This window comes from Polyodon spathula, unplaced genomic scaffold, assembly GCF_017654505.1.
Source record: "Polyodon spathula isolate WHYD16114869_AA unplaced genomic scaffold, ASM1765450v1 scaffolds_1422, whole genome shotgun sequence".
Lineage (NCBI taxonomy): Eukaryota > Metazoa > Chordata > Actinopteri > Acipenseriformes > Polyodontidae > Polyodon > Polyodon spathula.
The window spans coordinates 621,885-637,126 of record NW_024472902.1 but is presented as its reverse complement, the minus strand read 5'-3'; the positions used below and the strand labels follow the sequence as shown (position 1 = coordinate 637,126).

General features: G+C 46.1%; 2 protein-coding genes across 2 annotated transcripts; both read right to left on the bottom strand.

The window, feature by feature from the left end:
• Positions 1-703: 703 nt before the first annotated feature.
• ptgesl (prostaglandin E synthase 2-like) lies at positions 704-4,081 on the bottom strand. The gene is made up of 7 exons (XM_041242760.1): positions 3,766-4,081; positions 3,139-3,333; positions 2,706-2,761; positions 2,317-2,469; positions 1,495-1,695; positions 1,292-1,409; positions 704-1,053 (listed from the first exon to the last, which is right to left on the bottom strand). The coding sequence occupies exons 1-7, from the start codon at positions 4,051-4,053 to the stop codon at positions 922-924; spliced, it is 1,143 nt and encodes a 380-aa protein (XP_041098694.1). The 5' UTR covers positions 4,054-4,081; the 3' UTR covers positions 704-921.
• Positions 4,082-5,577: 1,496 nt separating this feature from the next.
• Positions 5,578-13,896, bottom strand: zer1 (zyg-11 related, cell cycle regulator). The gene is made up of 15 exons (XM_041242759.1): positions 13,690-13,896; positions 12,911-13,061; positions 12,034-12,473; positions 11,540-11,716; positions 11,085-11,199; positions 10,515-10,661; positions 10,018-10,191; positions 9,266-9,481; positions 8,840-8,881; positions 8,082-8,201; positions 7,761-7,876; positions 7,185-7,373; positions 6,817-6,914; positions 6,183-6,285; positions 5,578-5,888 (listed from the first exon to the last, which is right to left on the bottom strand). The coding sequence occupies exons 1-15, from the start codon at positions 13,842-13,844 to the stop codon at positions 5,831-5,833; spliced, it is 2,301 nt and encodes a 766-aa protein (XP_041098693.1). The 5' UTR covers positions 13,845-13,896; the 3' UTR covers positions 5,578-5,830.
• Between the last annotated feature and the right edge of the window lie 1,346 nt (positions 13,897-15,242).

Below are 15,242 nucleotides of genomic sequence, written 5' to 3'. Positions count from 1 at the left end.
ACCTTTTTAAAAAAAATAATAAATAACAGTGATAAGTTTCTTTTGGTGCTCTGTATATAAGCCACTGAGGTGGCAGAGGGCAGTATGGATCCCTGTCAGTCTGAAGATCCTGGAACAGGTTCTCATATTCATGGAGGGTGAGGAGGTGCTACACAGTGTCAGTGAGAACAAGCCTGTACACATTTACAGCTAAAAAAAAAAAAAAAAAAAAAAAAATCTGAAATGTTCACTAGGGACAAGAGCAAAGGAACCAGCGACTGTGCATATGATCACTCTCCATAGCAGCGTAACTCCTACAGTTTAGAAGAGAACAAAGCACTATCGGTCCAACAGCTCCCCCATACAGGATAGTAGACACACTGCATCTTATAATTTAATACTGATGAAACTCAGCTTGCTCAATCTTTACCATTCTTAAAATCCTGTGCAAATTACTATTGAAATGGCAGGATTACCAATAATACAAATCAGTACTGTGAGAACCGTTTGTGTCCTTCATTACAAACCAGTGGGAACTGGCATGGTTTTAGTTTGCCAGAAAACAAGAGAAAGGATCCCGACCCACACCCAGTCTAAGGCTCGGGTCTCCAGGAAGATAACGCGTTAGGGAGGTGGGATGGATGAGGGGGTAGCCAGGCTTCTCTAACAGAGGATGATAGGAGACTGCATTCACTCCAGGCATGGAAATAAGACGCCCATTGCATAGCAGATGGATCCATTCCAGGTTTTACTACAAGACTCGTGTGTGCTTGATCCCTATACAACTTGGCTAACCAAGCTCGTAGTAAAACTTGGAACAGGTGAAACTGTAGCCACTGTGGCTCCCGGTGCTCCAGGTTTGGAACACAACGGCGATTCTGGACTGGAGGCAGAATGGCGCCCGTTTCATGACCTCCTCTGTTCTCTAAGCCTCTGGTGGGGTCACTCGTGCTTCCCCTGGTGCTGCTTGGTCGCTCTCTCCATGTGCTCGTACCAGGGCTGCACGCTGGTGTGGGCCATCATGTCATCGAAGGCCTGCAGTCCCTCCATCACACGCAGTACCCCATACACCGCCTAAGGAGGGAAACAGATACAGGGGTTCACATGCGCCGGACCACACCGGATCCGCTACTTTTGTCTGCCAGGCGAGATTTACACAGTTTGCAAACGATTCAATTAAAATATATCTGTGTCAAACTTTCAGTATTTCAAGCATGAAAGGGTTTCAACAAAAGGCTGAACACGGGCAGATCCTTCTGTTTTTCTAGACCGCAGTGCTATTTCTAAGGGTTTTGCACAGAGGTGTTCCTACCAGGTCGGCGAGGTTGGGTCGGGAGCCTCCCATGAACGGCCTCTTCTTGCCGATGGCTGCGACCCAGTCGTTCACGGCCTTGTACAGGTCCTGCCTGACGTCGCTCTGCAGCTCGTGTCTGGGAATCGAAGCACAGCGCAGGGTGGGCACTCAGTTCTGAAACGTGGGTCTGCTTTAGTTAGCCAGCTCCCCCCCGCCCGTACCTGTTCTTGAGCCTCTTGCTGATGACGAACATGGCGGCCGCGCCCAGGTACTTGGCGCAGAAGCCCTCGAAGGAGCCGAAGTTGCCCTCGCGGACGATGTAGTCGAAGGAGGCCAGCGACTCGGTGGGAGTGCGGTACACGTTGGGGGAGATGAGGTGAACCAGCCAGTCGTCCACCCAGCGGCGCCACTTAACTTCTTCCCTGAGAGGGAAGGGAGGGGAGAGAAGCACATAAAACACCATTACCAGGGAGGACGCCCACACACGCTTCCAACACCTGTTATCAAAACTGCGTCCTCCAGGGTCAAGCTGTTCATCTCCACTTGAACAAACCTATTCACGTTGTGGTTCACAACTTCAAAAATGAAATCAAACTCAAGGAAACCTACAAGTAACCAAAACTGCAGGTATCAGGAGTAAAGAAAGGAGTCACAAGTCCTATAGCTGGCCCACTATTTGAACCACCTTCTTGGCAAGTAGTTCCCAAGGTACAAAAACCTTCCTAATTACCCATGCCCTAGATTCCAGCCCCCTTGAGACCCTGTGCCAAGGAATGGAGATAACCAGGGCTGTGGAAGCATTGCATTCAGCAGTATTCAACTAACACGAGCTTCTCACAGTGACAACACATTCAATCAGCTGAACAAACACGACCATTACCACGCCTCTGAAGGATCAATCCACCCTTCCTTCCAAGGAATGGAAATTGAAATGGATTAAGAATCAGGAATTGACCTTAAGCACAACAGATTTCACCCCTGCAGAGAGAAGGAAGGAGGAACAGCAGGGTGTAAAGAAACCGCGGATCCCTCGAAGGACTCACTTCATAGACTCTTTGGAAGGGTAGTGGTCCTCTACCTCCTGCTCCCCCAGCATCACCCAGTACTTGTTGCTGTACTCGGTCACCTCCTTCCCTTTCTCGTCCTTGTACTTCATCTCGGGGTAGTAGGAGAGAACCTGCTTCAGGTTTGTATTCCTGCAGGGTGAAGCAGGGAGACAGTAGATAACACACCGCGACCTACACTCAGTGTTCAAAGGCCACGAATAGCAGCACATTGATAAAGCAGCTCATCAACATACCAGCAAGGCTTCCTCAGTAACAAGAGGTCGCCAAGATATAGCCTTTGGTGTCCACTGCGGGATCAAGGATTGGTAAAAATATATGAAATAGTATAAATATATGAAACAGACAGAGAGGTTAAATGTTCTTACTTTGATATCAAGTAGGTCTTGATCGCGCTGCTTATCACAGACGAGTCATTCAATTGCTGTAGGGAACACACACACACACACACACACAAAAACACATACTAGTTATTTTTTAGCTGTAAAAAGGGTAGCGCTTGAGACAGTTAAACTTACTGGCATAAAACAGAACAGCAAGTCCTGGGATTTGAAGTGCTTTAAAAACATATGAAGTTGCTCTTTATATAAATATCCTAACAATATGAATTACAATGATACCTCTACTGTATCAATTATTATTATTATTATAAAACAAAAGGTTGGTTGGCATTCAATAAAACACTAATCAACAGTTCAGAACTACATAGTGAAGCCACTCGGATCAGTAATGCGTTTGGATCCACAGTGCTACTACTCAGTTTATTTCTTATCCAGACGCTAGTGGCACCACTGCTCTCACCAATGTTTCACCGTCGTCCGCCAGCAGGATGGGCACTTTCCTGTACTGGGAGAACTGGATTTCTTTCCGCATGATTGGGTTGACCTCCACGATGTCATAGTGCAGCCCATGGTAGTCGAGGAAGGCTCGGACCTTGCTGCAGAAAGGGCAGGTCTTATACTGGTACAGGGTCAGCCGCAGCTCGCCCGTGTCAGACTGGACCGAAGCAAAAGGGAGTTAGGCGCGCACAAACGCAGCAGCTGGGATTCAAAGTCACCATTGTGAAAAACAAACTTCCGTGAACGCACCATGGATAATAAATCTTATCAAAGCACACAAACCGCGTCACCGGGCATAGCTACGGTGGAAATTAATATTGACATTCAAAATGTCCTTATTATAAAAGCGCCACTTTCACAAATACATTTCCTGTCATTTTTTAATTGCGTGCTGAGTCGATAGTCTAATCTGTATCTTTCAGAATAACGTCAATGCATTTTTGTTTTTAAATCTAAATAGAAAACTGTCGTTTATTGCAATACAAATAAAGAACATACTGCTACTAATAATAGCGGAGACAGAAAATGCAACAATTTAGCACGACCGTGTTTTTTTTTATTTTTTTTTAATATGGTTGCGGGCTCATACCTGCAGTGCCATTTGTTCAGCGAGCTGATTGTGGAAACAGAATTTAGCCGTCTGGTACAGACCCAGTCCTCCACCGAGCAGGAACGCACCCCCGAACACCCTGCCTCGAACTCTCCGACCCGGGACACTCCAAAACAATCTGGACCGGAACCCCGAACCGCTCCCGCCGCCGGCTCCCTGCAGCGGGACCCGCGGCACCAGCGAGCTGACAGGACCGCCGATACCGCCGCGGGTCCGGAGAAACTGCAAGCCAACCCGGCCAAGTGCTCTACCCCAGGCAGCTGCCATCTTTCTTTTACATAACCCACCCACAATGCCTTTAGAAAATAACAGGCGCGATAAGATTGGCAGCTGTGTAAACACATGGTGAAAACAGCCTTGCAAATACAGGGCCAACAACTATAATTAAACTTTTCATGACGATGCTAAAAATACAGTACTTTGGCAGAGAAAAGTCCAGTGACGGTTATTTAAGGATTTTTATTTTTAGGAAAGGGTCTCTTCACCTCAAGAGCTTAAGTACTTTATCTGGGTCATTAACTGTAAAGTCACTGTAACTCCGAGGTTTTAACGTGCGACAGTCAGGTGAAGTTCTGCTTATAACGTGTTTTTAGGAATAGCACTCCTTCCAGGACATGCATGTGAGAATGCAGAGAGACAGACAGACAAGCCCAAACACATGTCAAACTCTTTATATTCACTTTCATCTTACTCAAACGGCACAGCAAAGCAAGACAGGGGGGAACCGATAAACATTTATCACTGAAGAAGCTACCTTTGTTTTACAAGAAGATACCTTTACACTGAAACGTGATTCGTCAAAGTAAAAACAGCAGCCGCACATCATCTGCTAAGTTCTTACAAGTTCAAAAAACAAGTTTAGTTTGCATTATATATATAATATTAATAAAAAAAAAAAAAAAAAATCAAACTACAGAATTCAAACCAGGCCAGGGCAGAGATAGCTACTGCTTTAGTAATGAAATGTTGTTGGAATCTGTCGCTTTTTTACTTGTTATATTCACAAAGTGTACAAATCTTAAATACGTTGTGTGAAGTTGTGCAGGTGTTTGCAGATGTGCTTCCCAGCTGTGCCTCGCTGGTCAACCCCTCAGCCCTGCCCAGGAGGGCCACCCTCCACGGGGGTGAAAGGATGGTTCAGTCTCCACGCTCATCCGATACACGTGCAAAAGTGCCGATAAGCTGAGACGTGTGGGTTTAGTGGTGCAGGACACGATTACTCCATTATTCAGATAAGCTCTCCACAGGTGAGAGTCGCTGTGGTGGTCAGGGCTAATTTACCCTTGCAAGTGAAACCATTGAAGAAACAGCTGCTTGGGTTTGTGATGATTGCTGCTTTTGAGAGTCTGTGGAGATCCACACAAACCCAAGCAGCGGTTTCTTCACTTGGAGTGGTAAATTAGCCCAGCCAACAAGAATGACCCTCACCTGTGCAGAGCTTATCCGAATGATCAAATCATCGTTTCCTGCAGCTCTGTGTGGATTATCTGTCCACTAGAATTTAGGGGCAAGAGAAGCTCTGCATAGCCACAGAACAACCACACTCTCCTGGGCTGTGGACGGGTTCAAAGCACAAAGACACTGCGCTGGGAGGAAAATTGAGCAACATGATTTCAACAAGCAGTGTTTCTCTGCCCCTGGGCCTGTTTCTGAGTCAAAGCTTATTCAAGGTCTTTAACCTAAGAACTGGGAAACATTAGGAGAAACACTGGACAGATTATTATTATTTTTTTTTTTTTTTTTACAGCAAGTGAAAAAGATAGAAACAACTCCCGTGTTTTTTTTTTCTTAAAAAAAAAAAAAATCATCACTTGTACATGTAAAGTTTGCCCTGTGCAACACTAAAACCCCCCCCCGCCACTCTTCTCTCCATCTCCTGCTGGTGTCTCCTGTGGAGGCTCCTTCCGGGCAACGTGGCTGAGAAGCAAAAGTTCCTCCCGTAATAACAGTAAATTGTGACAGACGAAAAAAAACGTTGTTGAGAAAAGTGGGGTTTCTCTTGTTTTTTTTTTCTGGCGCCTTCCTGCCGTTTTCTTTCCTCTTTTTACCTTGTAGTGTCCATGTGGTCTTCTTTGAAGTTGCTGCACTGGTCAATGACCATCCTGAAGAACCGAAGTAAGCACACTGTTAGGAACACTGATGGAAAAAAAAAAACCCAAAACATTCTTTCGCTGATATAATTAAAAAAGTAAAGGGCCACAGTCTTCTGTGCAGCAGAATGGGTGTTACTTATTTCAGATGTCATTTAGGCTTTGGTATCTGTTGCATAACATTGTTGGTAAATTGTTTATTAATTGCCTTGTGTGAAAACAAATGCATTTCAAGCGGCTCTTGTTTGAATATTCAGGTATCTGACACAGCGCTGTTAATATTAAGTTTGCTCATCAAGTCCTTACCGAGCCATTTCCTTGGTTTCCTGCCTGGTCTTTCCCAGCTCCAACACTTTCTGCAGGAGGACGATCCCCCCTTCCTTCTTCAGCAGCGGGCAGTACTTGTCAGCTAAGGGGGCACAGAGAGATCAGAATCTGCATCCTTAACACAGGCTTCAGTGAAAGAGATCCAACAGGCTGCCTGGAAGCACTGTAAACGCTTTCTGAGGTTCAGCATGGGGCAGTCAGGGGCCCTGGGATGCTGGTTTGGATTACAGTCCCATACTGGAGATGGACGTTGATAATCCCATCAAGTGCTGCATGAAATCATTATTCTGAAAAGCTCTCCACAGACGTGGGTCATTGGTGTTGATCGGGGCCAATTTACCATTGCAAGTGAAATCAGTGAAGAAACAGCTGCCTGGGTCTGTGATAACTGCAGCAGCTGTTTCTGCACCTCTTTCACTCGGAATGGTACGCGTGCCTCGTCAACAGCATTGATCCTCACCTGCGAGGAGCCTGTCCGAATTCCAAATGAAACAAAGTGGGATTCCAAAGTGCAAAAAAGGCTGCAAAACAAACATCATGCCCACAGTAAAAGTTCTGCTAGTGACTCTGAATAGCCAAACGCTGGCCTAAAAAGTAGGTGTGCTGTACTCACGGTAGACAGAGATGAGGTTGTACAGCGCCCAGGTGGCCCAGTGCTGACTGACAGGAGCCAATTCCTGGGGAAGGAGGCGCAGAATTGGCTCAAAAGACCTGTGCGGGGAACAGCGTGGATGAGTAACTGCAGGGTACATCAAGGGCTTCATGATTTATTACTATAGCACGTCCAGGTTCTTCAAAAGGCAGGGTCACTCTTTCCATTCTTTAGTTTGTAAGAGCTCAGTTGGATACATGTTTTATAGTTATAGTACATAGCTTTCAACTCAGGAAGAGCCAAGCCTGCCCATCAGACCAAATCCGGACTCCTGAGCACCCCTTATCTGCACACAGAAGCTCCCTGTGGCGTGTGCGCCTGCTCCCTACCTGTAGTTGATGTTCCTCTTGGAGGTCACATCCCAGCTCTGAATGGCAGCCCACATGCGATCCATCACCTGCTCCCTCAATGGCTCCTCCATGGTCCAGGCTTGGGGTCCGTCGAACATGATGTGGGACAGGACCCCGCAGGCGTTATAGGACACCTCGATGCCGTCCGCCTTGCTGTCCAGCAGGTTACTGTCGGGGACAGGGGACGGGGACGCCAAACACTTCAGAGAACGGCTTTCCATACAACCACCTGACCTAGAAACTGTGTTGAGTTCCATGGAACGAAATTCCCACCAATGCTACTTTTAATTAAAGTGGTAACGTTCTTGAAAAGTAAGTGGGCTATTTATAAACTGATAAAGCCGTTTGTGCATTTGTTTCCAATACACACATGTGTCCTGCAAAAACAGGTAAATTATATATATTTAAAAAAAAAAAAACAATCACTCTCAATTTTAAAAATGATGGTTTTTAAAAAAAACAATGTTATGGTATGTTTTTCCTTAGCAATGAGTGACGCGTGCTTCTCGTGCGTGTTTCAAAGCTACCTCGTCCCCTCCTGTCCCCTCTGCTCACCTGAACACGGTGATGAACTGTGGTGTAAGAAGCTGTGGCCGGAGACACCTGACCTCAGCGACATTACCCAGCAGCCCCAGCATATTCCTGTGCAGCTCCTGCTTGTCTGGGAACTCCTGGCAGACGCAGCCAAAAAAACAGGCAAGTGTTAAAATATCCCACTAATACGTGGATACAACAATCTAGTAATGCACTTACTGAGATCAGAGGAGAGAGTTTTAATTAGGAAGGGAATCTGCGTGGGTAAATAAGAGGACAAGAAAATATGATTTAGAAATCCTAAAACAGTCCAAAACTATTTAAAAAAAAAAAACAGCTCACTTTCAGGCATTCCAGGAAGAGTTTCATCCCGCTGTAGTTCAGGAACATATCGCAGTTATCCGGAGTCTCGTCGGTGATGTTCCAGAGCGCGCTCCAGGAATACTCCATCACCTGATCACACTGTGGGGAGAAGCAAGCACATACAGCCTTAGATCCTCAAGCAAGAAGATACAGCCCTAGATCATCAAGCAAGAAGATACAGCTAGATCATCAAGCAAGAAGATACAGCCTTAGATCATCAAGCAAGAAGATACAGCCTTAGATCATCAAGCAAGAAGATACAGCCTTAGATCATCAAGCAAGAAGATACAGCCTTAGATCATCAAGCAAGAAGATACAACCTTAGATCATCAAGCAAGAAGATACAGCTAGATCATCAAGTAAGAAGATACAGCCTTAGATCATCAAGCAAGAAGATACAACCTTAGATCATCAAGCAAGAAGATACAGCTAGATCATCAAGTAAGAAGATACAGCCTTAGATCATCAAGCAAGAAGATACAGCCTGATCATGAAGCAAGAAGATACAGCCTGACCATCAAGCAAGAAGATACAGCCTTAGATCATCAAGCAAGTCAGTTACCTCTCCACAATGCTTCTGAACTCAAATCAGGGTGGGAGTCTGATCAGTTCATCTCAATACAGTCACTGTTTGATTAATTCAAATCTATCCAAAGCATAGAGAGAGAGATGCTGGCTTTCACAGCCTTGGCACACAAACAAACGACATAGGCTCTTTTTGAAGCGTTCCTACTCACCGTCTTGTCAACTAGCCTCTTCTGAATCAGTTTCAGCATGGTCTAAGAAGAGAGAAAAATCAACAAACATGCTTAATTCTCCTCTGCGTAACTTGCGTCAACCAGAAATTCACGCAATAGCATGGCGCAAGCCAAGAACAGCTCGTTATACAGGACCAAGGCGTTGATCTTAAAGAACTTTCTGCTCCCGGGAAATATTACATGGAAAACCTAATGAAAGACAATGGTATAGAGATTCAACTGGTCATGGAAGATAAAACATCAGACTGTACAAGATAGGGCGTGTAGTTCTTTTATAACCAACACTAACTCAGTTTGCACCGTTCTGAAGTACGATTTATTACATTCATTTATTAGCTACAGAACTCCCTCGTTTTTGCCTTAAATGGACCTCTGTACTGAATTAATCCCCCGTGGTGCCCGCACCGTAACGAAGCCCATCTTGCCCACGGCCTCCTTGTGGTCGTTGTCGACCTGGCAGACCAGCGCGTTGCAGAGGTGCACGGCGATGCGCTGGATCGAGTCGTCCTGCCGCGACTGGTTCAGGATGCTGAGCAGCAGCTCGTTCACCCGCTGGTACTGGAACTCCAGCTCATCTGGGATCGTGAAGTTACACAGCGTCAGGCAGCAGTTCCTCTGGACCTGCAGCAAGGGGGAGACAGAGGCAGCTTTCACTGGGACGCCCTGCAGCGTGGTAGCTGAAATGGCACGCCAGCACAGGAAGAACGACAACAAACAACAGGAATCATTAAAGAACGTCTATACAAGGTCATAAAGTTATTGGATATTTGTGGAACCGGGACGGGTCGCACACTCAAAAAAACCCAAACATTTCTCCATTCTTTAAGACGTGACCACTGATGTCGTGTAGCAAAATCTTCTTAAATTATTTACTTAAAAACATTCTGATTGGAGCTAAACAAATCTAAAAATGACACGTTCCGACACACAGCATGTCTTCATCAGGTATACAGCAATTTCTAATTATTTCTATTAAACCTGGAGAAAACACCCTTTTTTGGCTAGCAAAACTGGTTCCAGGAGACCTAGTTTGAGGTTGCTGTATGAAAAACCCTGTCTCCCCTGGTGTGCCGTGCAGTGGCCTGAAACCTAGTCTCCTGAAACCAAGTTCCAAGGCTTCGTGTTGCCCCAGCTTTCGAACCCGGATCCTTCCTCACCGTGACTTCCTGGTAGGACTCCATGCCGTTGAGCACCACCTGTATGACCTGCCTGCGCAGCTTGACGCTCTGCTCCGCGCGGTACTCTGAGTTCGTCAGGTAGAAGAGAGCTGCGCTGCCGGTCACCTGAATACTCTTGTCATACTTGTGGCACCTGAGGGCCGCGATCACCAGCTAGAATTTTAGGATTAAAATATAATACAATAAAATAAACGGAAGACACAATAGCAGTAAATTATTTCAGATTAGATTTCGAAATGTTACGTTGGCTCCATTCCTGGTTTTACTACGAGTTTAATAAGACAAATCTGAGGTCGTTACCTATACACTGGGGCTAATCGAGCTCATAGTAAAACCTGGAATGGGTTAAGCTGCAATGCAATAGGAGTTCCATCCCTGTGCTGCTTCTCTTATCATAGTGAGCTCAGGGTATTGCATACACTCCATCTCAAGATATACTGTTCTAAAAAGAAACGTACTGCAATGGAGTCGCTCACCTGCAGTGCCCGGAGCAGCTGGCTGCAGTGCTGTATCCGAGCGATGTCAAACAGGTGGTTTATGGCGCGCGATGCAATCTCTGGACGATACTCTGTGTACGTCTCAATCGCGTTCAGGATCTGATCTTCATTCTTGGCACCTGTTACCTGCAGACCCAAGGAAACAGGCGGACGGCTTAAAGCACTGTAGGCAGTAACTAGAGCAGCGAATTAAAAACACAAAGAGGTCTGGCAATGGGTTGTTAGGAACCAGTGTTTTTACATAATCAAAAAAAAGGGCAAACATTTCTTTAAACTCTTGTAAGCTTTTGATTTTGACGGCTGCCTGAACAGCGCTTCTTAAGGGATTAAGGAAAGAGCTGCAAATTACACAAAAAGAAAATAAAGATTCCCCGATAGAGGCCGCTAAGAAAATACGAGGCAAGCAAACGTAAGGGGGAAGTCTGCCAGTGCATAAAAACATCTCGAATTGTCACTGTTAAACCAGTTCCCCAGTCTTCAGGGCATATCCACAACAAGCAAGCAGCTGCACCCGGGTGCGGTTTTGTTTCTTCCAAAGGCCCTACCTACCTTGTAGGCTGGAATGTGCGTCTGGTTGCACAGTGTGGTGTCAAACAGCCCCAGGAACTGCAGCGGCCTCTTCAGCGCCTGCAGGGGGCAGATGCTGCTCTTGGAGGGTTCCATGCTGAAACACAGCAGTGCCAGGATGAGCACACGGTACGCGCGTGGGAGATTTCAACAACAGCCATCACAATGAGAAAGAAAAAAACACAAAAAGAAGAAACGCTACATCGACTGTGGATTTTATTAGAGCAGTTCACAACATTAGGGAATCCCCCAGGCTGCATCGGCCACTTGATTTTAGAGCAGAGTCGGGATTACCACTGAAGCAATCCAGGCTGACTCCACAGTGCTGTAAAATGCGCATCCCGTCTGGGAATGGGCTGATCAAATCCCTACTCAATAAAGGACAGCAGGGTTTCCTCGCAAGGGTTTTGTTGAGGCTATTTCCTTGGGGTAGCTACCTGGGACGTCCCACGGCTTCCTCAATCTGCGGCACTGCGCAGTTCTCCAGCATCACGTGACCTGAGATGTCCAGCGAGACCAGGTTGACCAGGCTCTGCACAATGATGGACAGGACCTTCCTGGTCAGTTTGAACTTGTAGTAACTCAACACCCTGTCCCGAGATATATCCAGGTGTCTGAAATGGGAGGAATAAATAAATAAAATCGTAGGTAACAAATATTACCCAAACATTTAGCTCAGGTTTTTTTTTTTTTTTTTTTTTGTAAATTATTTTGGGATTGAGAATTGATAAAAGCACAGAAAAAAAGTTCTACATTTCCAAATAAAATCGCAATCGCTTTTAAAACTTTGAGTTTAACTGAAGACGCTCAAAAAGAGTCGAAACACCTGTCCTTGAGTTTATTTACATACTCTACTTCTAAATTCAAGCGAAGGGCTTTAAGAAAGACTTCCAGTTTTCCATGCAGTCTTGTCTGCTCCCCCATACCCTACCGGAGCTGTATGAGCTGTGTGACGGTCTGGATGTGCTCCTCAGACAGGTCCATGTTGTAGAGCACCAGCGAGGACAGCCTGTCCTTCCACTGGGTGAGGAAGGTGGCTTTGCAGAGCTTGATACCAGAGAGATCCAGGGAGGTGAGGCTGCTGAGGGGCCGCAGCAGGGTCTCCACGTCCACCTCCTCGGTCAGCCTGCCCAGGTTGAGCATCCGCAGCCGGCTGAAGCCCTGGAAGGTGAAGTCCGTGACCGGCAGCTGGCGCGAGGGGTTCACCAGGCGGTCGTCGTTCTCGTATCCCCCCGGGTTCTCCTCCTCGTAGAAGAGGTTGCTGCAGCCGAACAGGCTGAGGGACACCAGCGTGTGCCGGAATCTCCCCAGCGTCTCCAGGCTCTTGGAAGTCAGCTTCTCGCAGTTGGTGAGGTGGAGCTCAATCAGATCCTGATGAGGGAGGAGGCAATGAAGAAACGGTCCTCCAGTGCAGGAGCATGGCTTGAAACTCACACTAGCCCTGCACCCAGTCCCGGGTTTGGGAACTACTACCAAGTACATTATTTAAATGATCAGGAGTTTGAAGGCAAATAAATCACTCTTATAGCTCAGTAATGGAAATAAGACTCCCACTGCATAGCAGTTTGATCCATTCCTGGTTTTACTGTAAATTTAATAAGACACACCTGAGCTTGTTACCTGTACCCTGGGCTAATCAAGCTGGCACTTACACCAGGGTAGTTTTGAAACCCAGAGCTACCCTTGTAGTTATACTAAAATTAAACTAAGCTTCCTATTGGCTTTTAAAAAAAACAAATACAATGATGACTGCTGGAAATTATTTAACGTTAACAGATTTTGCTGATTTTGTCTTTGAATCTCCCCACCTGGCTGCCGATGGCCTCCAGGTCCTGGTCCTGCACCGTGTCCTCTCTCAGCTGGACCCGGGTCAACCGGCTGCTCCTGGGGTCAGAGAACAGCAAGAAGAAACCCTGATGGAGCTCGAAGTTCTGGTCTGTGTGGACCAGCTCCATGTACCTGCAGGGAACCCAACACAGGCCACACTGCACATTAACAACGGACACACATACACAGCCTCTCACTTCAGTGAGCGTCACGCAGCTTTAAACACACGAGACGCTAACCTGAAAGAGGATAAAGTGAAAATGATGGGAAAACAGAGCCGACTTTGTGCACCTAGTTATACTGCAGTAGCCCCAGTCAACCCTCCCATTATATTTCTGGCCTATTTGACACAGCATTTCACAATGATCCTTTTTCACCATTTCACTGCATGCATTCTCCTATTCTGGCGTGTGCACAGAAAATCATAATTCTACAACGTTTGACATTTCCCTTGGACTGGTTATGTATTCAGACATAATTAACATTACAGGGGATCGATGCAATTGTGCATGTGTTTTTTTTTTTAATTGTATTTGTACGTGTGGACGTGTGCTTTATACAGTTAACATGCAAAAACAAATAGGTTTTAAAATCTGATTTAAAAGATTTTCGCTTGTGCCAGAATTCCTGATATGACTCGGGGCGGACCCCCGTTTCCAGGAACTACCGAAAGTTCAGCATTCACTGATTTAGTGATTGCACAGAACGGCTTCAATTCTAAAACAAGGGTAAACCCCCCCACCCCCACCCCCGCACGTACGTGTTGACCAGCTTGTCACAGATCTCGCTGGGCAGGAAGATGTCCGGGTGCAGCCGCAGGGTCTCGTCCAGCAGGTAGCACAGCGTCCCCTCCAGGTTGCGCAGGCAGTACTCGATGGTCAGGGTCATCAGTGAGTCCGGGCTGTCCAGTGCCATGGCTACTCCTCTCCGTCGCAGGCAAGCAGAATGGCGGGCCAGGCAGGGCGGGGCGGGGGCCCCACCCCGTCCCCCCCCCCAGTCGGAATGTGGCAGCCTTACCCAGCATTGGGTGGGAGTGGGTCAGTGGGTCCTCCCTCACCCTCTCTCTCCTCTCCTCTCCTGCTCTCTCTGCTCTTCTCCTCTCTCTCTCTCTCTCTCTCTCTCTCTCCTCTCTCCTGGAACTGAAGAAAAGCCTGGAAATGCTTCTTTGGAATACTGTAATAATAATAATAATAATAATAATAATAATAATAATAATAATAATAATAATAATGCAACACAATGATCTAATACCTCTAACTAATTAAATTATTCTACCAGGGTATACATTTTTACATGCGGTTTTTTTTGGTTTTGTTTTGTTTTTAAAGTCACTCCTGCAAATGAAAATGGTTTGTTGCATTCCATGACTCATTAATATCAGGCTGCTGGCAAGACTTTGTGATCCTGCTTCCGTCTATGAGAGCAGACACTCTAGCGCATTAATCCTAGACTTGGCTGGCCAGCGTTACAAATGCTATTGCCAGGTGTCCCGAAGAAGCACGCACCTGTACAGCGAGGGTAGCTGCTGACTTGTAGCGTAGATATAAATATACAGTATATGGAAGCAAAAAAAAAATTGAAGGGTTATGTTTTTATCTATGTAATAACATATTTAATACGGCCTTATTTAGCTGGGCAGGAAGATGGATCATATTTCTACTAAACATTCGTTTTCATTTTCGTTTTTAATTTTTTTCATAGGAGAAACACATATACTTCCAAGAGTCCCACATAACACGGTACGAAACTGTGTGCCAAAATAATACATTAAATAAATACATAGAATAAAATAAAGCTTTCTGCCCCACACTTGGCCATTTTGCGATGGTAGTACACTTGGATTTATGGGGGTGAAAAGTAAAGACGTCATCGCTTTCTTTACTTATTCAAATATTACACTCTACTCTGATACAGACGGATTGTTTTTGTTTAGTTTTCTCTCTCCAGAGTCGGCAATCACTTGCAAACTTAAAAATACCGGTGCGGCTTGATCTTTAGTTGTCTAAAACACACCAAGAAAAAGGCTCACTGCGACTCTAAAAGACTATGAAATAAAGAACTAGTAACAATAACAATGCGTGTACTGTGTGCTTTATTGCCAGTGTTAACACCAGGACGCCAGCCCCGATGCTCCAGTCGCTACACTGTGTAACACGGACAGCAGCGCCAGCCCCGATGCTCCAGTCGCTACACTGTGTAACACGGACAGCAGCGCCAGCCCCGATGCTCCAGTCGCTACACTGTGTAACACGGACAGCAGCGCCAGCCCCGATGCTCCAGTCGCTACACTGTGTAACACGGACAGCAGCGCCA